The sequence below is a fragment of the Stegodyphus dumicola genome, chromosome 10 (assembly GCF_044657685.1).
Source record: "Stegodyphus dumicola isolate Sdum_Otavi_A_Nest chromosome 10, ASM4465768v1".
Taxonomy (NCBI): domain Eukaryota; kingdom Metazoa; phylum Arthropoda; class Arachnida; order Araneae; family Eresidae; genus Stegodyphus; species Stegodyphus dumicola.
The window spans coordinates 68,388,402-68,415,658 of NC_140777.1; the positions used below are offsets into that span (position 1 = coordinate 68,388,402).

The 27,257-nt window shown below is 34.6% G+C and overlaps 1 protein-coding gene across 5 annotated transcripts in view; it reads left to right on the forward strand.

The window, feature by feature from the left end:
• Positions 1-27,257, forward strand: part of LOC118183996 (uncharacterized) — a 255,046-nt gene that overhangs the window by 161,923 nt on the left and 65,866 nt on the right. The window contains exon 1 of one of the 5 annotated variants that reach the window (XM_085825050.1): positions 22,785-23,181. The exons of the other annotated variants lie outside the window; for them this stretch is intronic. Coding sequence (XP_085681176.1) covers positions 23,067-23,181 — 115 coding nt within the window. The 5' untranslated portion in view covers positions 22,785-23,066. Of the gene's footprint in view, positions 1-22,784; positions 23,182-27,257 lie in introns of those variants that run through there. 5 annotated transcript variants of the gene reach the window in all.

Genomic DNA, 27,257 nt, shown 5'->3' on the forward strand with positions numbered 1-27,257 from the left:
CTATTACCCGGTTCAGTGATCTCAGTTTCTTTACTCTTATATGTTCGTAAATTGTACATTTTTTGCTTTAAAAATGATTGAATTATGTTGTTTTTATCTTCCGGTTAAGGATTTTATGCCTTTAGTAAATTTGTGTGCAATATTTTTAGAATTATCAGCAATTTTAAAGTTGTTTAATTGCCGCTAAGCGTGTTTTTAATGGCGGCCATTGATGTTTACATTTGAAACAGGAGACTAGTGGATTTGTTGCCAATCTAGAGAAACTTAGCTTCGCAACAACAAAGATAACGCATTCATTTATTATTGCCAATTAAATCGTGCTTAATTCTTTCTGAAATTTTTTCGAGGAAATAAGCGTTTGAGATTTACTTCGTAATTTTTAATATAGATATTTTGAGTTTTTATGTATTTTTGCCTTCTCGCGAAGTGAAAACTGAATTAATTAAATGAGAAATACTCAATCGTCTGTGAAAAACTGTTTCTTTTCTTTCTTTCTTTCTTTTTTTTTTTTTCTTTCTTTTTTTTTTTTTTTTTTTTTTTTTTTTTTTTGTTCGCTTAATATCTTTTATACATAGTTCTAGCTTTATTATAGTATTTGAATAGAACATGTGGCAACGATTAGATAATTATTTAAATGATATACATTTTGTGCATTCTGAGTTATAATATGAATGAAATATAATACTGTTAAGTAACCTTAGTGCCAGAGTGTCGCTATGGTAAACAAAGTGAATTTTAAAGAATGCATTTATTCTATTGTGGTTTATGCGCTGTCGGCGAAGTAGGTTTAATTCAATCTAATAAGTTTAAATAAAATGCATGAAAAAAAGCGTATAATTTAATATTCCGTACCAGGAAGTCATGTGGTGTACACATTTTTTCATAATTAGAACTGGCCTAAGAATGGAATGACAGAACCATTTTGGAAGCACTGAAATAGGAACACTGAGATGTAAATGCGCAAAAATTCTGATCTTGATTGGTACTTGATGTTTAGACCGTCCATCCATTTTTGAAGAAGAAGTAGTCGAGCCAGATTAAATTCCTTTTATTTATTTAAATTCCCAATTTGTGGTCACAATTCACTTGGCACTCTACACGTGCCTATTAAAGAAAATTTACAATTTCGATATTATTGCCATAGAAGCGAGTGTAGCAGCACACACATGATTGCAGAAAGACGTCTGGCCAAGAGGAAAGCACAAGCAAAAGTGACGCATCAGTTCGTAGAAAGAAGGGAGGTAGTCAAAAGTTTCAGTTTTTAGTTTTGGTTTACGATTTGGCGATTGGTCAAGAGGCATCTGCATTAAGGGTTACGTAAGATCAAGATTAATTTAAATGACGCAGTTTAGACTCACAGCGCTATTTTTAGGACAGATAGATGAAGTTCCCAAATGAAATAAAAAAATAAAAGAGGTTATAGTGAATTAAATTTAAAAGTTCGCTTTTATATTTCTTATCTTACATATATATATAATTTATTATTAGAAAAGTTTTTTTATGTATCATCTCTGAGGAATATAAATTTAATTAACGCAATGAATTATTGGAATAAATTTGAGTTAGTATTTTAAGTTACTTAGATTTCTATTGTAGTAAAAACATTTTAAGCTGTATAGAAATAGTATTTTAATTTGGAAAAGTGCTACATAGTAAAATTAAAAAGTAAAATTTAAAGTACTAAAAAGGTAGCCATTTTTATTGACCGTAGATTGACTTGTCAAGAGGAAGAAACCAATACACAATAAATTAACAATAACCAAATTAAGTGAGATTGTTTGGTCTTTTTTTTTATAAGTGAGGATCAAGTTAGTAATTTTGCTAAATTATAAGCTCCGAACAAATCTCAAAATGAGAAAATAATTAGTCTGCTTGATAATTAGTCTTGTCAGAATACTCGCCATAAACTAAACCGAAAATAAAAATGAGTAAGATTGTCTTCTTAATTTAAGGTACTTACTGAGAACGGAATTAAGTGAGATTCTCACTTCAGAGAAACCATTCCCCGACACACTCACAGTATTGTAAAAAGAATGAAAAACTATTGAGACCTGTACAAATTAGTATAAAATAATTGAAATATGTACAGAAGAAGACATTTGAAAACAATAGGAATATGTACAAATTAATATATTTTTTTTAGATTTAAAAGTAAAGTCAAAAATTAGGTATAAATATAAATACGGTCAAGACACAATAACACGCCGAATAAATACTGATTCAGAAGTCAAACAACAAAAATCAGCGTTAATTCACAAAATTTTCACAGGACTAGTTTCGATGGTTTTACCGAACCATCATCTTCAGCTGCAAAACCGCAAAATGCGAAACTAGTCCTGTGAAAATTTTGTGAATTAACGCTGATTTTTGTTGTTTGACTTCTGAATCAATAAATACGGTCATCGCTCCTCACATTTTGCTGGCTTAAATTCAAGCTGTGTCGACGGACGTATTTTTCGAAGGTTATGTTTAATAACGATCGGGCTTAGGTTTTTTTCAGCATGTCAACTGAACATTTTCCAACGTACTTTCTTCATGCGAGGTTTCTATTAACCAAATATAATCTTCAAGCTGACCATTATTTTTGTGACACGCTTAGATAAGTAGGACTTCAAGCGAAAATTCTTGCCGAGAAACCGGTTCATACTTGACTGCAGAAGTTAGAAGACTATCATTCTGCTTGAAGCCGAAGGGTTTACTACAGATAAACTGAAAGTTCCTGGGGGCGGGGGTGGGAGAGAGAGAACTCCACAAAATGAAACGCCTAACTCCAGTCCGAAAACTGGAAAACGAAAAATGAAAGCACTGTAACTTGGAGCTACGGAAATTGTTAGCGCTGCTTAACAAAAAGATGTTTCCAACTTCCTCCGACCAAGACGGAGGTAGGGTCTGACGCAACAAACTGACCGAGCTACCTATTCCGCAGGATCATGCTCCAACGCCTTTCTTTCCGTCAAATTCTTTTGCTAAGTTAAAATATGAAGACAAATAAGTCATTGCAGCGTCCTTCCCTACTGTATGGCTTAGGAAAGATAAAATTGCCATAGAAATCGTTCCTGACTCCATGTCTAGCGAAAAGAACAGATTGCCTTCGAACATATGCCCAGACCATAAGACCACGTAAAAAGTCCCAGACCATAAGACCACGTGAAAAGTCCCAGACCACGTGGAAGGACATTAGACAACTCTTCTCCCAATAAGAACTAAAAGAATACGCCGTGACGCTGATTAGAAAATGAAACACAAGTCACTTTACTTCCAGGTACTTGCAGCCCTGATGAAATAAAATTTCTAGTTTAGCACTTTCAGATCAAATTGGAAGCATCTTTGAAGACTGTAATCCGCGGTCTTCCAGCTTACACGGATCATATGAAATCAAAAAGAACTTTGCGACCTGAGTTTCCATTTGCAAAGAATGAAATAATTTACAAGGAAAATCAAGGACTGTGAAGAGAAGTTTACTTTATTCTGCTTCTAGTTTGCTTCCTGCGTCGGTTCGTCACCGTTTGCCGAACCGACACAGGAAGAAAAATTTACACTCTGAATGCGATTCAGAACTCAGTATGAATATTCTACGACACAGATCAGGTAAAATCCTAATCATGTGCTATAGATGTCGAAGATTTGGCCACTGCCAAATGTTTTGCAATAACAAACCAAGATGCCTTAAATGCGATTTAGGCCACTTGCCATCTACCTGTAACTTCCTAAGGAGGAAAAAACCACCTGTGTCCAGTGAAAATTAAACCATGTTGCTGCTTTTAATGGTTGCAAATTTTTTTCCAAAATTCCCAAAGCTAACTTTCAAGAAACGACTGCTCCCAAGCTGATAAATTCCGTCGCCAACAAAACCTAGCTTTAAGCATAAAAAGTCTTCCTGCGCCTTCACAGAGTGATTTTTCACTGCGGACTGTGATAGACGTATTTTCAGATAAACGACTCAATAATCATCTAACGAATGTGCTAGAAAATGATGATAAATGTAAAAAGAGGAAATTGCCTCTTCAGAAGTTGGAACTTTCGTTAGTAGTTCTCTAGAACTTTCGTTAGAGATTTCTAGAACTCTTCCGAAGTAAAAAAAGTCGACGAATGATGAAGCTATGTGACACATCACCTGATGTCACTAATCACGCCCAGGTGCCTTCCCTACTTATCGGCCGATAGATGCGCTACGCTATCGTACAGACGAAAACTTTTTTTCTCTCTCTACAGAGACAAAAACGCTTCAGTTTTGCCTCTCAGTTCCCTCTTATGCAGAGCTCATCTTTGACAGTCCATGCTCACGGGACTCCTTGAAGCTCTGGTAAGAGCAGGAAACTATCTCCTGTTGTGTACCGGTCTTAAACCGCTGAAAGTATCAAAATACTATTTTGCAGATTCCCCCTCTCCTTTCTTCGGAAGAAGAAAGAACTGTGTGTAATCGCCTTTGAAATTGATAGTTTTTATCTGAAATCTACGCGAAATCAAGGTTGCTGTTTTGCCTAATTTGAAGCAAGAATAAAAGTTCAAAAGTTCAGTAGCAGAAGATCGTTAGTTAATGAATTCGAAAAGTGAATTAAAAAAAAAGATGAGATAGTTAACTATTCAAGTGTGATAACAGTTCTGCTTCATAACCTTTTGCTAAATATAAATAGATAAGTGCAGATATAACAAGGTCACAAGAAATCCACAGCAGGAAATCTCGATATTATTTCTAGTTACTAATCTTTTGATGCCTGCATTACTTTAAAAGTTACTAATTAGATTCAACTACTTCGAGATGGGATTTTGTCGGAAAAGAAAAGCAAAAATAAGGTATTAATAACAGGAAATAGGAAATTTATTTTTAATCTCATGTTGATTTTAATATCTCTGTAGGCGCTGCTTAACGGCTACATATACAGGGTTCCCACTAAAGTCCGATACCACCCGTTTAGCTGCCGATAGGCTGCAGCTATATTTATAAAATTGGTGTCTATGCACTACCTGATGAGATAGCTTACAGCGCCACCTGTTGAAAAAACGGCAGAGTTAGCTTTCCTATCTCAAAATCGATACGAAATAGGAAGAAAAGTGAATTACAAAGTTGTAGAGCATTGTCGATTTAGTATGAATAGACACACTGTGGATATGAATGCTAAGAACAGAACGCTAAAAACGCGCATTTGTTTCTACGCGATTTCCGAAACTGTGACGTCACGAAATTTGAACGAAAGAAGAAAGATTATTTTTCGGACGAAAACATGCCCGTATCGAGGCACAGTGATGTCGCTTGTGACAGTCGAGAGGACTGTGGTTCAAACCTCGCATCCCTGCATCCTTGTACTGATTGTCGTTACAAACAGAGTAGACAACTTACAGATCGTGCACAATCGTCTCGACAAATCGTGCACAATCGTGTCGCAAAGCGCATCAACTCAACGAAACTTGAGCTTGGTGTGCGAATTTGTGCATTATTCAAATAGTGTATGAAACGTCTCACCTGTTAGCCTGAGACATCTATAAAAGGGATATCTCCTCGTAGTTGTATATTGAAGCTCATGTTCATAGAGCGATTTTCAAAAAATGATTGTTGTGAGATGGTTCTACTTGCGATGAATGTGGGCGCAAGGCACGATCGGCAGCGCGGTTGCATCGACAACGTTTTTCCTGCATTTCCTGCATCCTTCATACAAAACCATCCTACAGGTTGTGAAACGTTTAAGGGAGATAGGCTACGTGACTAGCTGACTTCGATTCGGCAGACCAACTAAGGTAGGGCGGAAAGTGCAACCGGAAGATGTCTGATACGGCTTCACATATCCAAAGAGCTGCACAAGAGAGATAAGTGAAAACTGTGGCCTCTCAAAAAGTCGCTTTTGGAAAATCCTAAATGAATGTCCATACTGATTAACACCTAATCAGGCATTATTGGACCGGGAAGCCAAGAGACGTTTCGCATGGTGCAACTTCGTTATGAACCAGGTAGAGGTCCAACCAACATTCTTGGCAGGTATAGTGTATAAGGATGAGGCATGTTTTTCGCAGAATGAAATGTATAACAATAGGCAGAACACCCATTACTGGACACTGGAAAATTCATCATGTTCTGCCAACATTTGACATCAAATACGGTTTTCGAATAATGTTTGGTGTGGAATTTATAATAGCAGGCTAATCAGCTCAATATTTTATCAGGGTACATTAACGGCCGCACAATATTTAGAACTTCTGCAAGACATACTACCTGATGGAAGAATTCGGAGAACGAATAATCGGGTACGGTGGTTTGGAAGAGTGGCTTCCACATTCACCTGACTTGACTCCAATGGACTTTTTCCTGTGCGGATACCTCAAACAGCAGCCGTATGCGACCCTCCCTCCCACACAAACATCGCAGGACCTGCAACGGCGTATTACAGATGCTTGTGCAAACGTGTCACTCGTTATGCTAAAACGTGCAACGTAAAGTTCTAACAAGGGTTCAGAAGTGCATTTCAGCTGATTGAGAGAAGTTTAAAACATCGAAAATAAAGGTAGCTCGGGATAACTTTTTTTTTTTTTTTTTTTTTTTTTTTCTAAGATGGTTTCGTGTTATCACAATTTCGAAAATCGCGAACAAACAAATGGACATTTAAAACGTTCTGTTCTTAACATTCATTTCCACGAAGTGTCATTTCGTACTAAATCGACGATGCTCTACAGCTTTGTAATTCACTTTTTCTTTCTATCTCGTACCGTTTACGAGATAGGGATGCTAACTGCGCAGTTTTCTACCAGGTGACGCTGAAAGCTATCTTATCTAGTACCCGCATAGCCACTTTATACTTGGATACCACTTTATGACTACAGCCGCAACCATTCGGCAGTTAAATGGGTGGTACCGGACTTTAGTGGGCACCCTGTATATGTTTCAGATTGACAGATAGTATTGGTTTAGTTTTTATCTTTCCAGAAGTTACTTACGTCATTTGTTGTTGTTCTCCACTTCTTAAGGTGATTTATTTAAAGTTAATATTTGCTATAGATTGATTTCCAAGCTTATGTTGCAAATTTCAAAGAGCCTACAGCGACCGAATTTTTAACGCGTGTAGCTCTTCATCGGAACATGTGCTCTTCGAAGTTCCGATTTTGAATTACAGATTTCTCTGTTTATTTCGTATTTTGTGTGAATTTAAAAAATTTTTGATTAATAAACTCAGAAATTTGAAAGCGAGCACTAGTAGCACTCGTCGAAATAAAAGACGTTTATCTCCAGCGCGCCAAATTGTTGTCATATACACTCATGTCCATAAATTAAGGATAATGCAAAATCAGGCAAAGGAAGAGTTAGAAGCAAAACAAGTTTGACTTGTTTGTAAAGCTTATTTATTAAACAAAAGGTAAAGAGCAAAAAAAGGTGCTATATGTTTGATATTATTAAAAAAATTAGCGATTTCTTCTCCCTGAAGCAAATTAAAAAAAAAAAAAAAAAAAAAAACCCTATTTACAAAAAAAACAATATTACATGGTTGGTATGATTGTTAATACATTGTACGAGTCTCCCAGACGATGCAATACAGTCCCTATAACGCCTAGGCATGCTGAGTATCAAATTATCGATCTGATCTTGGGGGATATTACACCACTCAAAAAGCAATGCTCTCCGAAGTTTCGGTAGACATGTAGGAGGAGGTTGACGGGCTGCAACTCGTTGGTTAAGCATATCCCACACGTGCTCTACTGGATTCAAGTCCGGTGAGAATGCTGGCCAGTCCATACGCGGGTGATATCCTCCGATTGAAGGCATTCGCTTACGATGTTTGCATGGTGAGGACGGGCGTTGTCATCCATAAACACAATTTGTGCGCCCATGGCGCCCAGGAACAAACGTACATGTTGTTCCAGAATGACGTCCCGATAGATTTGGCTTGTCATGGTTCCAATTTGAACATGCAGGTCTTCTGGAACCCAAAATAATTCCAACCCCAAACGAGCACTCCTGCACCACCGTAACGGTGTCGTTCATTGATGTTTTCTTGGTGGTAACGGGTACCTGGAGCTCTCCATATGAAAGTCCGGCAAGAATCAGACTGCAAGCTAAAGCTGGACTCGTCGGAAAATATCACACAAGCCCATTGTTGCGGTGTCCACAATGCATGCTCTCTACTCCAGGCTAACCGCAGGCGACAGTGAGTTGCAGTAATTGGAACGCATCTGACAGGTCTACGAGCATATAGACCAATCTGCCCTAAGCGTCTGTACACGGTCTGCCTTGAAATTGTCGTACCAGTGGCTGAAGAGAGCTGACGAGACAGGTCTGAGGCTGTGCTCCGCCTGTTTCTTTTGACAGTAACTGCCAAATACCGGTCCTCATTCAGCGTTGTATCTCTGGGGCGTCCTGTGCAGTAACGTCTACTCACATTACCATCATCTTGGGATCGTTGCCAAAGCCTGGAGATGACACTCTGGGCAGTTCCAAGTTCGTCTGATACTTCCAGTTGGGTACACCCACATTCCAGACGGCCTATAATTCTACCGCGTAAAAAATGATCCAAATGCGTCCTATGTGTCATAACTATTCGGTTATTGCACTGAAATGCTTATAAAGCGCCTGCGAACAATTTTACTTCTTTGCCTGTATTCCTTATATTATCACTCTCTTACGCTCTCGTCATTGTGACGTACCATCGGTGTCATCTGGTTACTTCCTGAAATTTGCATATGATTCTTGAAGATGTGTGTAGTGATTTTACAGGTGATATATTTATTTTAGAGTTTGATTTCCGCGTGACTCCAAATTATCCTTAATTTATGGACATGAGTGTATTTAACTTTTAATTTTTAGTCATCAAACTCGTCTATTTAAAAAGCAGAGATTTATTTTTTATTTATTTCTTCTCTGAAATTTAAAGTTTGATACCTGCAAGACATTTTTGTTGGGTTACACATTGTAAATCAAATATAAGAATAGCTAAATATTAAATTTTAAGGCTGATTTTTTTATTTCAAATAATTCTCAAGTGCTTACTTAATCATTAAATAACTTATTTTAATTTAAACTAAAATTACACGAATAATGAAAGCTTTAACTTTTCAGAGAAAACTTGCCAAATGGGACAGAACTTGAGAATAAATAATAATAACTTAGTCTCTTTTATTTATTAAATTTTTCTTCGAAGCATAAAAAGATACATATGCATTATGTTTGTATATAAATAATCACAACACTATGTTTTTAAGTAAATACACTACTGTTTTTATATAAGTAATCATAAGCTTCTTTACATCTTACTGCAGCTTGACAGATTCTGATAAAGTTAATTTGTCTTCCAGAGAAATTATCTTCGTCTTGGATTGCAGAAGGCTCATCGTCCAATCGGGTTCTTCGTTGTTGATTTTAAACTCTGCAAAAAAGGATGTTCACACGTAAATGTATTCCCAAAATTATTATTCTTAATTGTGCTTATTCCTTGACAAGTATGAAGGAAAGATTGTAAAATCAGTATCTTCATATCTCTGAACACGATTTTTATCACATTGGATATTAACTTTTTATAGATTTTCTGATGCGTTATTCATGTTTATTTTTAAGGCAATGAAAATAATGTAAACCCGGATTTCAAATAACTAAAAATCATAAAATATTTGAAACGTTGTATTTGACACCAGTACGTAATTGAAATGGATTTTCAGGGCGCATAAAATTGCTTCGGCGGCCGCCATATTGGGACCATTGCTGTAAAGCACAAGATATTTAATTTCTAGTTTTAATCTTTCTGTTCTTGCGTATTAAAAGCAATAAACGCTGTTCTTAATTTTTCCTGTTTTTTTAATACGGTTTGTTTAAATAAAATTATATGCAAATCATGAGATGTGTAATAGGAAATATTAAATACTTTTATGAATTGACACTAGCTAGACTCATTAAAATCTTTATATAGTTTCTTTTTTATGATAATTATTTAAGATGTCTGCCCGTTCGAGTGGCTAGTGCTGGAAATGAAGCAGTTTATAGGTTGCTCACTGGCTGTAGATTCCCACTTACTGTTTTCAGATGCTGGAGAGTTCTGGGACATAGAAGGCAAATTGAAGTTGCCTTCCAAACATGTTTTGTAAAGTTTAGGTGTGTAGATCCTGGCTGACTAATCCTTCCAGTCAATATCTTCCCTTTCGAGAAAACCATATACCAGAGTGAGCCCTATGTAAATGAACATTGTCATCCATAAAAATGAACTGTAGGCGGCCTATTGTGCGCAGTGCCCCCCTTCCCATTTAAAGAACAGCAACTTGAGTCCGGTCGGACTTGAAATGGATAGTTTTATTCAGAATGTACGCCAGACAATGGTTAATTTTACATTTGATTTTTAAATTTTACATTAGCCTGTTTCTATTCCATTTAATTATTCTGTATCGTATAGAACTTGAAAAGTCCGAAAGTTTTCATAATTCCTGTTAATATGCGAGTTTAAGGTGACCCCCAAGTTTTTAGCTAAAAAAAAAATTGTAGGGAGGAAATTATCTCTTATATTCCCGTAAATACGATATTTGCAAAATATTTTAATGTTTATTGTTGATCAAACTCAGAAATGCAACTTATTTTCTTTGAAGAAATTTTTAGATTTCCTAATATGGGAACTTAACGCTTCAAGCTTAGGGATGGTCTGCTGAGATCATTACCTGTACGGTTCCGTCGGATACGTAGCTCTTCCGACTGCGGCAACCTGCTAGCTAGCTGCCGAGCCTCTATATTACATTATCGAATGCCTTCGCGAGGGGGGGGAGACCTTTTTGTGACCCCCGGGTTAGGAACGCGTGCATCCTGCCATACCACAACTACTACAGCCGGGGCTGCAGTTGTGATTGGCCGCGCACCGAAGCGTGCCGCTCGCTTTTCTGAACTTACTGGCTGCTGGCATGACTTCGTTGATAGTAATTGGGTTGCTGGAATTGGCTACTTATCCTCGTTCCGGCATAATGTTTTTAATAAAATTATTGTTATATTAATATGTTGTCGATGATGCATGCAATGTGTGAGACGGTCGTGTCCCGTCTTGCCCGATTCAGAACCGTTCCGTTCGTTGCATGCGTTGCGCAATTACTTCGCGTAAAGAGTGTAATTAATGCACGTACTGCAAGTGACTTGCGGAAATTTGACAGTAACTTGTAATGCCGAACCTATTTATTCAAACATGTTATAGAGTTAAATTCTCCGCCCCTCTTTAGCTGAAAACAATGACTGTTTTGCTGAAAACAATGTCAATGATTTTAAAATTGGAACTCAACTTTCTTTGATCTGCGAACATGTTTACTTACCCGGGTTTTGCTGATAGCGGTAAAAACTGCAACTGAAGTGAAGAGCTTGTTTTCTAGTTTCTGACCGAGGATATTATTATCCAAGCGAATTCTTTTTATAATTATTAAAAGCTTGCGTATCATTTCTGAAAAGAAGAGCTAAAAGAAAAACTCAGAAGATTGGAAAGTACACGTCAGCAGGAGTATTAATATGATTGTATTCTATAACGTAAATAGTTATTACTTTTAATAATGCGTATTTCTCCAATCTATGATTTTTTATGTTGCCACCATAAATCTGAAATTTGTAAATCATATGCTGAAAGTTTAGAAGGAGAGAAACAGGCTACTAGGTACTGTTTTGCGTTTTAAACAGCGAAGAATTATATCGACGTTTGGCTGTTGAAGCGATTTAGGGGAACATTGAAGTAAAAGATTGGTTTGGTTTGGTTTATTTGATTACGGCACAGTATGCGAGGGCTATTCAGCCTAAGGGAAGGGATGCTTTCATAACGGGAATCAAAATGTGCTTTGTTGCCTTTACATTTTAATATGAATCTTTAATTTTACACTGAAGTTCAAAATAATATGATAGCAGCTAACATAGAGAAAACAATTCGTAAGACATTTTGTAGTTTTGAATGTTAAGTAAAACGTAGAATATTTTTATAACGATTTCCCTCTTCTTCACTGCAGTGAAACGGCCAAACAGTAAAGTCGCGGAACACTGGTAGTTCGCCCTGGGTTGAGTTCCAAGCGGATGGACTGGCTGTACGAGTGTTTTCGTGTTTTTCCACATGTGTAACGTGAATACGATCCAGTTTCCCTTAGAAAGTTAAGGAGTTTCCTGTTTCAGGCGCAGTAAATGTCCTTTCGTGCACCAGAAACGCGCAAACACCTCCACACACACGCGTCAAGCTAGAGTCACAACCATTTTGTTAACAAGATGGACCCGTAGCTCATGCCGTTTCCAGCGTTCCTCGTAACTTTCGTTATTGTGAGCTCTCAGATTCTCGATCCTAACTTAAAACAATTCAAGCAAACATGATCAAATGATCAGGGACGAAAATATTTGAATCCTTTCTCTTAAGAATACATCTGCTCGCTTGATGCAATCATAAACTTTGTGGAGACATTAGATTATTTGAATAGCAGGAGATGTGAAAAATGAGCAATGCCCTCGCCGGGACTCGAACTACGGACCTCCCGGAAACGCGCCGAGTGTGCTGACCACTACACCACGAAGACATGCTAAGAAGGCGGGATAAATACTTTATATACTCCCATTTTTAAAGAGTGACTGGGTATTACGGGATCCAATCGCCAAACCCTGGTGGTGGGGAATCATCAACCACCACCTTTTTTTAATTCGAGCGCCACTGAAGAGACATTAGGATTTTTTTGGAAGGAGAAGAGATGAGCAATGCCCTTCCAGGGACTGTAACCTCGGACCTCTCGAATACGCGCCAAGTGTGCGAACCATTACACCACGAAGGCATCTAAGAAGGCAGGAGAAATACCGTATAACTTGAATTGTCGGTTAGCGCTTATATATTTATCCATGGCTCTATGGTGATTCTTCTGACCAAGTGAAATTCATCCACACTGCTAACCAGTGTGGGTGCTTCGGCTGGTGGAAATTAGGGAAGGCGAAGTTTAGAAACAGTAGAAATTTCTGTAGGGGGGGCGCAAAATATCTAGCGACGGCCCTTAAGCCAACACATTATCATCGAATGTTGTGTATAATAGTCATAGAGTTTATCGATGACAGTTCAACTCCATGGAATATAGTTATACTGCATTTTCAAGATGATAAAGTTTGTGATCAACCAAGAACTTGTAACGTTAATGAATTCCTTCCTTTCCTTGAAAATTGCATTTTCAAGATGATAAAGTTTGTGATCAACCAAGAACTTGTAACGTTAATGAATTCCTTCCTTCCTAAGCGGATGCTGATAGCCAAGTAAGGAAGTCAATGTTGTGAAAAGAAGTTTATAAAATCTGCAATTTTTTTCTAATGAGGTGAAAACACGTATAAATCTTTCTTCCAACGAAACACTGTTATTAGTGTAAAATCTTTAGTTTTAAGTTAAAAAAAAGGCAAAGAAATTTTCAAATTTGTGCCTTCTAATCGCTCGTTCGTCATTTCTTATTTTCTTCAATTGAATTATACATACTACATTTTCTAAAATTGAAATCACTGGCCTTTCTTCTTCTTATTATTATTAATGAATGATTTCAGATTGCTCTTACGTTTTTAAAATAAAATATAAAGTTTTTTTTTAGCCCAAAGGAGCTATAGCTCAAAAGAGCTATTAGTCTCGAAATGGCATTTTGCGTCACTGTAAAAGGCTGCATCATTTTTCAAATATTATCGTCCTGTATTATTTTATAGATTATATTTAGACAGGCAAAATTTCAATCTATTATTAAGTATGTATTAACAGTTAGGACGTTAGGTAAAAATATGTAACCATATAAACTTCTTCCACCTCTCTTCTTCAGAAAGGACTCTCTGAGTTTTTGTGTTCGATTACCTTTCGAAAATTTTACCTTTCTGTCATATTTATGACTTACAGTGTTACCTGTAGTTTTTTTTTTTTTTTTTTCCTTCCTTCCGTGAATTACGGATCGCTTGTTTCTCTTACAAACAAATAATGTAAAGAGTGCTTACCTGGTAATATATGTAGTTTAGTCTTCCCACATGCGTTAGTTCATCAGCAAAGAATTTCCATTATTATTGAAAAGAATCGCCCTAGTGATGATACTCGACTCGTTAAAGTTGAATTATACTATACATTTCAGATAGTGATGAATTTCTTTGTACCCTGCCGTCACTAATTTCAGAGTACAATAGCCGCCATAGAGACAATATTACTGTAATTTTTCTCAACATATGCTCACTTTGTGCATGTAATGTCTTCATTTCTGAGCTTTTTCGATTATATTCTCGCTATGCCTCCTTAAACAATATTAAATTTCTTTGTGTCTTTTATGCTGTCCAACTTCTGGGCTAGCATATCAAACGCATGATCGAACTGCATTTTGATGTATATTACGATAGGCGAAAAAAATAAGCCGATGAGTGGGAAAAGTATATGTTTACTGTTAGTGTGCAAAAAAGAATTCAGAACAATAACATCTTAGAAATTCAATATATAAGACATTATTAGTTAATTAGTTTAATAAAATTTTCTCCTTGAAATTCGATTTAAATAAAAAATTAAAAGTAAAGCATTGATAATCTAACATCTGATTAGCGTAAACCAATATGTCTTATATAACTTCAAAGAGCAGTGAGAAATAAAAAGCTGTTATAATATACTAATAGCGCCAAATAATGCAGGATGATTAAATATACAAAGCGATCTTATTTTAAATTCCACTGATGTATTGGAGTGTATATATGTATATTAAAAGTAATGACTATTACGGGATTCAGCAACAAGAGTGTGATAACTGAAGTCCTCGGTATGCTACGTACATTACCAAAAGCAGCTTCTGTGAATAATAACACTTCGTAAATATTAATTACCTTTTTTTACTTTCTTGTACGAAGTAAAAGAAGCACTGTAATCACAAAAATTTTCGGGTATCAACGAAAATATTCATTTTAACCGCTCTCGAATCCATTTGAATGATGTTTTTGCGTAATATCTGCATGTACGGATAGAATAAAGGACTCTTTTTTCCAAAATGGATTGTAAAAAGAATTCAGAAGATATATTTTTGTGAGGTCTGTACGTACGTACGTAAATATGTATGTATATCGCATAATTCAAAAACGAATCGCCGTAGAACGTTGAAATTTTGTATATAGAACATCTAGATGCGCACCTTCTTTTTCATTGCAATCGGCCTCCCACTCTGTTAGCCTGTTCGGTGAGCTCACAGGACTTTTGTTCTTCTATTTTTTACTTTAAAAGTGATTGAACTATGCTGTTATTATGTTCCGGTTAAAGTTTTTATGCCTTTAGTTAATCTGCATGCATGCAATAGTTTTAGAATTATCAACAATTAAAAAGGTTTAAATGCTGCTATATGTTTACATTTGAAACTCTTAGAAGAGCGAATTGAGTAAGTTGGTGCGGCAACTTGAGTGTCATTACGTCTGTGGGGCCGAAAGTTAACTTTCAGTTGTGTGCATCAAAATTTTGTCTTTCTGCCCGCTGGCCGAATCACTTGCTTTGACGTAGAAGCTGTAATATTTTGCAGCATATTGCGCAAGATGTTTTCTAGACCAAAATTGGTTTTATTTAAATTATAATTACTACCTTGCTTGATATATTTTAATTATATATATATGTAAGATAAAAATATATGAATCAAAATTATAGATTAAAGTATAAAACATTAATTCTTCCTCTCTATTCTAAAATCGTAATAACTTCTTTGCATTGCGTCATTTCTAGATCACTCTATGATCGGCGCAGCTCTGATGACGTAATCATTGGGAACAAACTATCCTTGTAAACCAAAACTTTTCTCCTCGCGTGCCTCCATCTTGCATAACTACGCACTTCAGTTTTTGCTCGCTACTGTGCTAAGATGTGATTTCGCTGGCTTGCTTTCTATCCCAACAATATCAAAAATGTAAATCTTCTGTTGAAAGGCACGACTAGAGTGCCAAGTGATTGTGGCCACAAATATCAATTGGAAATAAAAATGGAATTAAAACTGCCTCGACTGCCAAGTTCTTTAAATACTACGCAATCAAAATTCTTCTTCAATATGGATCTAAGCAAGCATCGACACTGCTCCGTCTTTTTTCCTTGTGCTTTTTTTATGACAATTAAGCCGGTAGGATCCTACCGACTTTCTGAAATGTAATTTCTCATACATTATTTGTTTTGTGCAGCCGGGGCAACAGGAATGAGACAAATTTTGGAATATAAAGTGGTAGGTATATTTTAGCATCCATCTCGTAAGCGTTCTCCTCGTACCTTGAGCAGAAGCCCTACTTATACATATGTGTACGTCACGAGGCTCCTCCAATCAGCGATATTAATTGAAATCACGAGGTGACGCTATCTTCTCATCAGGAGTGTTCTTAAGTACTTTATGTAATATGACAGATTTATGAGTTTGGCGATTTGGCGGGCGCCAACAGGTTAATATATTTTATACTAAAGAAAGGATTTCGCCAAAATTTAGGAACAGGGATGCAATTTAGGTAGAGAATCGCCAACACATTATTAAGCAATATTAATAGAATTTAATTTAATCAATTGCTTTAAAAATATCATTACATATATATATATTATTACAAGTAAAGTTGTAAGAACAATGCAAAAAAGACCAATTTTGGTCAAAATTTTTTTGCGCAATGTGCTGCAAAATTAAGGAAATGAGAAGATAAATTGTAGTTAGCTCGCCACAAAGTTACCGAAAGCTATATTTTCGGAAATTTTAACACAGTATTAAAAACTAATCAAATTGAATGAGGTAATATATGTGAAATAAAAATTAAATTATAAAACACAGTAAAATACTAATCGATGGAACAAGTTAAAGGCAAAAAATATATTAGAATTGAAAATTAAAAATTAAAAAGCGGAAAATGGTAAATTAGCTCAATTCGAGGTCCATTCTGGCTTTTCAAGGGAAATTTCTGAATGAACATCGAACTAATCGGGACTTTAGTATAAGTTACAATCGATGCCCGATTTGACGATTATTTAGAAACATATAAAACCATAGAAAATTATCTTGTATTGTAAATGCGTTTCAGAAAGTAATAAAACATAAAATAGCAATGCGAACAAAAATTTTAGATTTTATAATACATATTGTGTTTAAAATTTAAACTGAGATATTTCTTCCCAACTGAATGTTCATTTCTAACGTCCCTCTTAAATCGCGGGTTCATTATTGTAGAATTCGACTTAACTCAGATCATGAGAGCACGGATATTTTAAGATTGGTTTATTTTAATAGAAAGAAATAAAAGTAAATAAGATAAATTAAGTAAAGATGAAGTTAACGGTATGCAGGATTAACATAATGATGCAGTCCTTTTACACAAAGTTCCTCCGGCGTTGATAGAGTAAGCGTTCCCAGCTAATTTTAAATAGTATGATCATCTAAAGTCATCACAGCTAAAGGCAGTCCTTGAAGAGGACAGAGCCGTCTTCTCACGTCCACGCCCGCAGGCTGTCTCTTGCAGTCTGGGATGATTCTTACTGCGCTGGGCTACACTGATGACGTCATAATCCTGGTATTCTAATTCAGCATCGGGAGGTGATTGATTCCCACATTATTAAGTAACTGAAATGTTTTGGGATTTTGAAAGATGATGTAGACGTGGGTAGAGATGTGTTGTCTAGATAGTGACTTGAGATTTGAATACATTTGCTTTACGAAATTTTGAAAGATTCTTAATCGTTTTTGAAACACTGAATCCCTTCCAGGGGTCCAAAGTTAGGAATGAAATTCCATGGTTATTTGTATCAACTGGGGATGCAGCGATCCCTGGCATCTTAAAGGAAGAAAATTCTGCGGATTAAAAGGTAATAGCATTTAACCCCATTCTGGTATTAAAGAAATGGAAAATGCGAGAAGACGTAAGAAAAGGCATCAATATATTATCAGATGAAGAGAGTACTGAAATCGGATGCACTGACTCAAAAAGAACCAACAGAAGAGTAGGAAAGAGAAAGTTAGGATAAAAGTTGAAATATCGAGAAAGAACTGCAGTGAAACCTTGGATAGAAAGCTTTAGGCAATGTAAGTTCAACAAACTGAATTCTAGTTTAATGACGTAGTTGCTATCAGTAACGTTTTCCAGTTGTTCGAAAGAATGTCAATATGATTAACAAAAGAAGAAATATAACATATTTTATCCAGGGGGGATCTTAAAACTCTGTGTAATTTTAATTATTATTTTAGCAATAACTTATTTTTTAATAACAGACTTCGTCGATATACTCGTAAATACTGTATGTCATCCATTTAAAACGTTTGACATTTTTTACGGTGTACAAAAAACTTTTTTTTTTTTTTTTTTTTTTTTTTTGTGTGTGTGTGTGTTTCTCGTGCAAATCGCAAATCCATGCATTGATCACACGAATAATAGCTTATTCAGTGCAAATGCATTTGTTGTGAGGCTTTAATTGTCTCAGAATAAATGCATTGTTGTAAACAATGAAGATGTTTTTGCAATCAAGTGGACTGATAGGCTAAATGCTGCTCACCTTGTAATATTTCATAATGAAATGTGTATTTTCTCACTATCATTCAGTTCTAGGGTACTTCTGGTAATATTCTTTGAAATTGCCTAGAAAACAATTGCTGTTTTTCTATATCTTCTGGTTTCCTTTGTTTCTACTTTCAAAACATGAATTAAAACTGTAAACGCAATTTGAGTGATACAAACTGTGATGAGCACATATTTTGTTTAAAATATGTAATTTGTCTTTCCGCAATTGAAAAGATTTTGCTGATACTTAATGACATTTGTTGCAATAAAAGAACTGAAATATTGTCACATCTAAAATGGCTCTTTCGCGAATACAGTAAATCTGCGCTATACTGGTTTTTATTCTAACTAGTTCAAAGAGCAGGAAACGACTATCAATGTTTTTATAGTCGTTTTCTATAGTTCGAAAAATTTTGTTTGATGTTAGGAATTTTATTTGCATATGTAATTTGTTTTAAATGCTGGCAGAATTCAGCCTTTGATATTCATTTCATAGTTTTAAAAAAGGCATACATGTTTAGGTCTCATTTTAAGCAAATTGGCTTACTTTTATAGCTCAGGAACCTACTTTGAGATGCAGTAAACATCTTTTTTAGAATTATACAGAATAAAAAGTTGACTTTTGCCAATTCTTAAAATTCGGGATAGTTTGAATTTATTGTATGTGTGTCTGTGGTGTTCAGCATAAAGGTTGCTCTAGTATGATTGTGATTGATTCTTCTTAGATGCTTCCCTTTCTTCCTGTTTAAAGAAAAAAAAAAAAAAAAGTAAAAACAAAATTTGAAATGTTTCAGATTTTAAATTACATCCAAAGGGACGTTTTTTAACATTTTGTGTGTTACCTTTCTTTATTAAATATCATGTTCCTCGCACTTAAACCATAAGATCCAGTGCAACAGCAATATCGCAAAATAGTTTTAAAACGAGCATATCTTTAGAATTTCCGATACAGAGACTCACGCGCTGGAGATAAAAATGTTTTTTCTGCACAACGTTGCCATTGCTCGCTTTGAAATCCTTGAGTTTGTTAATCAAAAATTCGTCAAAGTTTTAAAAAATAGGAAATCGATCATAAAACAAATTTCAAATTTCAAATTTGGTCTTCCACATGCTCATATTCGTTGGAGGATTACGTTATTCAAAATTCGATGACTCTATGTACCGTTGTTTTATCACAATACGAGAAATATACATACATTTATGCAGATTTTTCATTATTTAATTTCTTCAAATATAATGCAGGACTCTAACATTTTGTGGCAACAGTTTGAAAAGTGAACCGACATTTATGAGTCCGACGCAAAATGCCAAAACGAAACTAATAGTCCTTCGGGATTCAAATCCCTTTGGACTAAAAATTATAGTTGTATTGATTTATGCAGTAACTGTCCACCACCTCCTTTAATATGCTTGCTAACGGAGTTTGATTATCATGCCAAATTCATGCTCATATCCCGAATAAGATAGCGACATTTGTAACTGTGTAATGGCGGTTACTTAAAATCCTTTAAGTCCGCAATCCTCCCGAGGTATTGGTGATACAGAAAAAAGAGTATAAGATCCTCAGATTCTACTCAACTGAGGTGCTCTTTATGAAATTTGTTATACAATGGGCGAAGTCATACTGTCACTATTAGTATTTAGGACCAAGGGCGTGCACAGCTGACACACCGTGATTATGTATGTATGAGACCGACTTAAGTCTCAATAGGATACGAAAAACAACAATACAAATAGTAGAAGGTAATTAACCAGTGTGAAAACGTAATGAAACTGAAATATGCAATACATGTCACTGTGTTAATCTATTGGCCTATTACTAAAGCATTTTTGATTATCACAAAATGTTGGTGATGTAAATTGAAAGAATCATTTATATTATTTTTATTATGTACGTGTACTTATTACTAAAATTGCATAATTTCGTTGCCTCACCTTTTATGACAAATGAATTCAAGTTAAAAATTATCAATTTATAATATGCACTTACCTAACAACCGAGAGTATTTGGGAAAAAATTTGTCTTTTTTTTTTCCCCTCTGTTCTCAACGCTTTTCTTAGTAAATGTTCGAATGTATAGTATTTTGTTAAAATGCTAGTTTATCTGCAAAATTTTAGTAATCTTATCTTACAAAGTGTTTGAGGAATGTGCTTTTCTTAAATATTAATCGCGAAAATGTATTCTCAGTTACAAAGTTTCTGATGATAAAACTGTCATTTTTGAACAGCTTTGTCATTTTGGTCTTAGGAGGATTGTATAAATATGAAATCTAAATTTTTGCGTGTAGAAAAATCTGCATTGATAAATTAAAAAATTCCATACCTATACCTTCAAATTTATGAAGAAATTCGTGAACGATTTTACTGATTAATTTCTATCATTTTCATTGCTTATTATTAAGCGATTTCAATTAGATTTCCACCAGATGTTGGGGAGAATTTATTAAAACAAAATTTCCTATTTGGGCAAAGCTCTGCATTGCATAAAACATTACTTATTATTAACTTCTTTAGGTGGCCCTATGAATCAGTTAATTGTTTTAATATCCATTCATTTTGTATATAAACATACTGAACACTTACTGTCCTGCACGTAGGCCGATAATTTAGGGCAGAGGGTCTAAGATTTTCAGAGAAGTGTCCCGAAATAGATAAAAATATCGATTATCGCTTGACAAGCAAGTGAAAGAAGCCGTTATGTTGGTTCAGTCATTAGAGTGATATCATCAAATTAAATTTATAAGAACTAACATCTTGAAATGTACGGATAGTGGCTCTCTGAATTAACATACGAAGTCAGACTGCAACGTGTGAAGAATTTTGAAAGAAGACAGTGCGAGGGCAAAGAGACATGTTAAGAGAAGTTCAGAAAGCATATCTTGCATATTATTACACAAAAAGTAAATACTCATATATACTATCGTATGCATGTTTAAGAAAATCGGAATCACATGATGAATGTATGAGGTATTTCTCCAGCCTTCTCATCATGCCTTCGTAGTGTAGTAGTTAGCACGCTCGACGCGTATTCGAGAGATCCGTGTTTCGATTCCCGGCCAGGGCATTGCTCACTTTTCATCTCTCCTGCTTCTAAATAACCTAAGGACTCTACAGTGGTGCCCGAACTAAAAGGTGGTGAATGATGATTCTTGGCCACCAGGATTTGGTGATTGGGTCCCCTAAACCCCAGTCGCCCTTTAGAAAGGGGAGTATATAATGTATTTCTCTCGCTTTTTTAGCATGCCTTCGCAGTGTAGTGGTCAGCACGCTCGATGCGTATTCGAGAGAGGTCCGCGGTTCGATTCCCGGCTAGGGCATTGCTTATTTTTCATCTCTCCTGCTTCGAAATAACCTGATGACTCTACAAAAGTTTGACAAAATTATTATTTCGGACGAAATTTAAGAATTGTATATTTTATAAATTAAATTTGTGGCTTGAAATTTATTCTACGGTTTTAATAGAATCCACATGAACTTCAAGCCACTACTTCAAATTATCCAACCTCCCCCCCCCATTTTGATGTAGTACTTGCATCTTCAGTCCATTGCTTCAAAAGTATCCATAACTTCAAACCCTCTCCTTTTTTATAATAAGCATTCTTTATGTAGTACTTATGTATTAAAATAATCATTGTCACCTACGAAGAAAAAAAAAAATAGATTCATTTTAGCATTTTTGCAAATTTCACGTCATAGTTGAAAAATTATCATCATTAAAACAATAATAGCCACATTTTAGGAACTTATGAGCAGAAAAAGAAGGGCGCAGTAGTATTTATGTAGATAAAAATTGTAACTGCATAGTTATTAAAAAAAAAATAAATTAAAAAACAGGAAGAGTATAAAATTTTATAGTGCTTTCTGCGAATCCTAGTAAAATTCTTTTGTGTAAGTACCCTTAGTGTACTGTGTTATGCGAAAAATCATTAACTAATTTCTTAACAAATTATATATTTCTCTTGTTGCTATATGTTTTGAAATTTTCTTTTATCTGAGATTCTGATGTGCTTCAAAGTTATTTAACGGGTAAATAAAATAAAACAATAAGCTTATACTTTTCATTAAAAAAAAAAGGACAAGTTTTTTTTTTTTTTTTTTTTTTTTGCCTAAGACTCACATGTAGGAAGTAATATTGGCAAATCATAGACTGCGGTGAGATCAATGGATCAAGGAAAAAAAAAAAAAAAAACAGACATTCCACGACCGTTCAAGAGCAAATTTCCATCAACGGCAGACGAGAATGATTGTTGGCGACAGATTTTTGATTGGAGCCAAACCGGTTACATCACCTACACTGCGGCAACCCTATTTCGTCGCGAAACCTCTCCGTTTCTCCGTTTGCTTCCCCACGCTCTCTTTCAGTCGAGTTTTCGCCCTCGCAGCGAATGGATTTACGACGACGGCAATGCCCGAGTTGTCATGTGTGAGTGTCTGTGTGGTGTCGTCAATGTTGTCAAATGTGCGCCGGTATGCCTCGGCCTGTCGCTATCGCATCGAATCATGAATTTACAAGAGATTTCCGACTTTGTTCCTAACCTGGATATTTCTGCAACGCGCTCTTGAAAGTGTGTGTGTTTCAAGTGGATTTTTATTTACCTCTCCTTTCGGGTCTATTTAATTTTTTTCCCTCGTTATTATGGAGAGAAGCGGTGCGGAAAATAATGTTGCACCCAACCCTTCCGGTTCGGACATATCCAGTGACGGACGGACCTGCAGTTTCGACGAGGTGCGGTGGTGGTGCCGGACTCAATGTAAGTGCAATTTAAGATATGTGTTGCCATCTTTAGTTGTATTGTATAAGACTGTGCACCAGTTCATAAGCTTTCTCTAATTGTTTGTGAGATTAATTTAAATAGTATATTAATTATAGTATCGGCATGTCGATTAAGTAACTAAAATGTCTCAGACTTAAGTCAGTGACCATGACAGATGTTTTTCATTTTTGTTGACTGTGACTATTATTCTTGAATGTACAAACTAGGCAGCAATGGTTTTTACCTGTTATTATTTCCTTATCGGGAACAATAATTTTTATTGTTGCTTCTGATAATATTGTTTTATATAATAAGATATTATCTCCGAGGTTATATTCTTACAATTCACCAACCAAAATTTAAGTGATGTAAATATACTATACTTCTTTAAAAATCCAAATTTTGCGAAACATCTTGACATCTCTCCCTCCTTTTGCAAGTTTTGTTAGACCGTTAGAAGCGGTAGGTACTTGATATAAAATTTCAGTTTTATTGAAGTATTTTGTTATTAATTTTGAGAACAATAGAAACTGAAAATATTTATAGTAGCAATTTTTTATCGCGGAAGAGTAACGAACTAGTTATTCGGTAGAAGTACATGTCATGGGAGCGATACAAAGTGTTCGTTTTTAACTCTTTTAAATTATGACCTTAATCTTTGTTATGTTCTAACTTTCAGGATTTTCGCTAAGAAAATGAAAACTTGAAATTGTTTCCATCTCTGTCGCTATTTGGAAGGAAAAGGGGGGTAAAATAATAATTTGTATGTTTATTTTCATTAAAATATTATAAGGGTTTTCTCTCTCCCTTTCTCATTCGTATTTACGTATGGGCACAAAACAACGGTCTGAGGTGTTTTTAGCCCAATTGGGCGTTAGTCCCGAAGGCCTATTAGTCTGGAAACGGCATTTTGTGTTGAATCACTTTTCAAAATATTGCCACCAAATATTATCTCTCTGTATTATATTTAAAGAAATTAAATAATCAAGAATCTTCTTGAATGTATGTATGTTTCTCGCATTGTGAAAAAACGACGGTACCTAGAGCCATCCAGTTTTGAATAACGTAATTCTCAACTCGAACATGGGCACATGGAAGTCCAAATTTTGAATTTCGAATTTGTTTTATTATTTCTTTCATAATTTGTAAAACTTAAAAGATTTTTTTTAAACAAATTCAACGATTTCAAAGCGAGCAATGGCAACACAGTACGAGGGGGGGGGCGGATTATCTCCAGCGTGCGAGACTGTGTATCGGAAATTCTAAAAAAACGATGTTTTTAAATATTTTATGATATTGCTGTTGAATTGATTTTTATGTGCTTTAAGTGCGAAGAACATATTTAATGAATAAAGGTAACGCACGAAAGGTTAAAAAAGTAATATAAATTCTGAAAACTTTTTTTAGGTTAATTTAAAGCAAGTTTTTTTAGTGATTAATTGAACAATATTAGAATTATTTTATTTTTTATGTTGCAGAATTATTTAAATTTGTTGCAGAATAATTTAAATTTTTTAAATAATTCTGCAATTAAATTTTTTAGTATTTAAAACAAACAAGTGCTAAAATTTAAAAGCGGCCTTTTAATATTATATAATTCATTACCGATCGAGTTTAGATTTTTTTTTATTATTATTCATTTGCAATTCATTTATTTAATGTAAATGAATTTATTGTGCTTGCATTTTCCTTCAGTCATGCGTAATGAGTTACTATGTTTTGAAAGATATCAGTTTATTAACTCTGCCCCTGCTTCTTTCCTGTTTTCTCGCTGTCTCTATTGCGTAAGGCATTAGTTCACTGCGAAGTTATTAACCTACATTCGATCTAACATTGTCATTGTCGTTCCACACATCATAGTTATTCATTTTATTATGAACGACAATTTCATAATATTTCTAAAGATGTGTTAAATATTATATTTTTGAGAATAAAAGTTTATGAAAACTGTTTAACAGATTTTTCAAAAACGGTTGATTGTAGTTTAAATGAAAAAAGTATAGCTTATAGTAATTTAATTAAGTAAAATTAATATTATTGACAGTAGGATATTAGTGTGACTGCGAAGGGGAGCAGTACTCTGTATTTGCCGTAAAAACTTCTAAAAGTCTAAATCAGCGATTCTCAACCAGTGGTACGCAAAGAAACTCAAGTAATTTTAACTATTACATTAAAAAATCGCGTGAAGAAAAAGTAATAGAATTGCCTGTGATCGAACTTTAACTGAAGATCTAAAAAATAACACACCTTTTAACTTTTGGCTGAACCCAAAAAAAGAATTTAAAGGCGTTTCACATAAAGCTATTAATTTTTTGTTGCCTTTTTGCGCGACCTGTTTGTGTGAATAAGGATTTTTTTCCCCATGTTTTATTTAAAATAGAAATACAGAACCCCCCGAAAAATCTCAAAGGTTTCAGATTTTAAATTACATCCAAAGAGGCGTTTTTTTAACGTTTTTTAACCTTTATTCATTAAATATCATGTTCTTTGCACTTAAACCATAAAATTCAGTTCAGTAACAATGTCGCAAAATAATTTTAAAATGAGCATATCTTTAGAATTTCCCATACACAGTTCTGCGCCCGCTGGAGATGAAAAGTCCCCCCCCACCGTAGAGTGTTACCATTGCTCGCTTTTAAATTGTTGAGTTTGTTACTCAAAAATTAGTTAAAAGTTTTACAAAATATGAAATCGATAATAAAAAAAAAAAAAAAAATAAAAAAATAAAAAAAAAAATTCGAATTTGAATTTGCTCTTTCACATGCCCATATTCGTAGGAGGATTACGTCATTCAAAATTCGATGGCTCTATGTACCGTTTTTTATCGCAATGCGAGAAATAGATACACTTTTGCGCAGATTTTTCATTATTTACTTTCTTCAAATATAATGCAGGACTCTAACATTTGGTGGCAACAGTTTGAAAAGTGAAACGGACATTTATAGTGATTCAACTCAAAATCGCAAAACGGAAACAATAGTCTTTCAGGTACAAAGCCCCTTTGGACTAATTAAAAGTGGATCTTAATTTACGGTTAAAGTTAAGTGAAATAATACAAGACATAAAGAAATTGATCTCTCTTAAACAAGCTCAAAAATTCACACTAAATTTTAGAATTTAAGTATGATAACTTAAATTTTGATAATTCAAATGGTAACCAATTTTTAATCTAATATATTTTGATCTGTGCACATTTAATATAGCGAATAGGTTGTACAAATGCAAAATATATTTGTTTAATATTATTTCTATTGAGAAACAAAAATAATCACTGTAAAATGTAGTGATGATACTAAAGTTTTTCAGTTTTTCTTTTGAGAACTGCTGTTCTAAATGCATTTAGTCCAATTTACGTAAATAAAAATAATTTGAGTATCATAAAAATAATGACATTTTGCCATGATGTAATCTTCCTTAATTCTAATTGCATCTTTTGGGGTATGGTAATTTTAAAAATGCCGATTCTTAAATTTTTTATTCCTTTTATTTTTTCCCTACAATCAAATTTCAATGAGGTGTCTGTGAAGAAACGGGGAGTGTTTAGTTTAATTCATCAAGATTCCAATTATCAAAATTTTGCTGAATTATATTCTAAATAATTGACGAAACGAAATTCCTTTGCTGCTCTGAATTTTTTAGTTAACTGTGTTAAATTTGAATTAACTGTCTGAACTAGTTTGTGTGAAAATTAATTTTTAAAAATTACGAGAAATTAATTTTTTCATAACGCTGAATTACTTTTATGCGAAATTAGGTCGTGACTCAACTGTACCTTCTTCACACATAAGTTTATCTTCGTTTTGTATTATGATCCCGATTAAATTATAAGTAATTTTTAGTAAGGAAATTTTAAATTAATTGATTGAAGAAGAAATCTTCGGAAGAGAAATATTATTAAAAATTATTTTTAAGTGCATTTTCATAGCTATTTACATTTTATTCGTAGACCTTTTCAATCTCTTATCGGCACCATAAGAAATTTTTCATTAATTTACGAATGAAAAGTTGCCTATTGTGTTCCTTATATTAGTGTTTATTGTTATGATATAATTAATCTACTTATATGTGTTGTA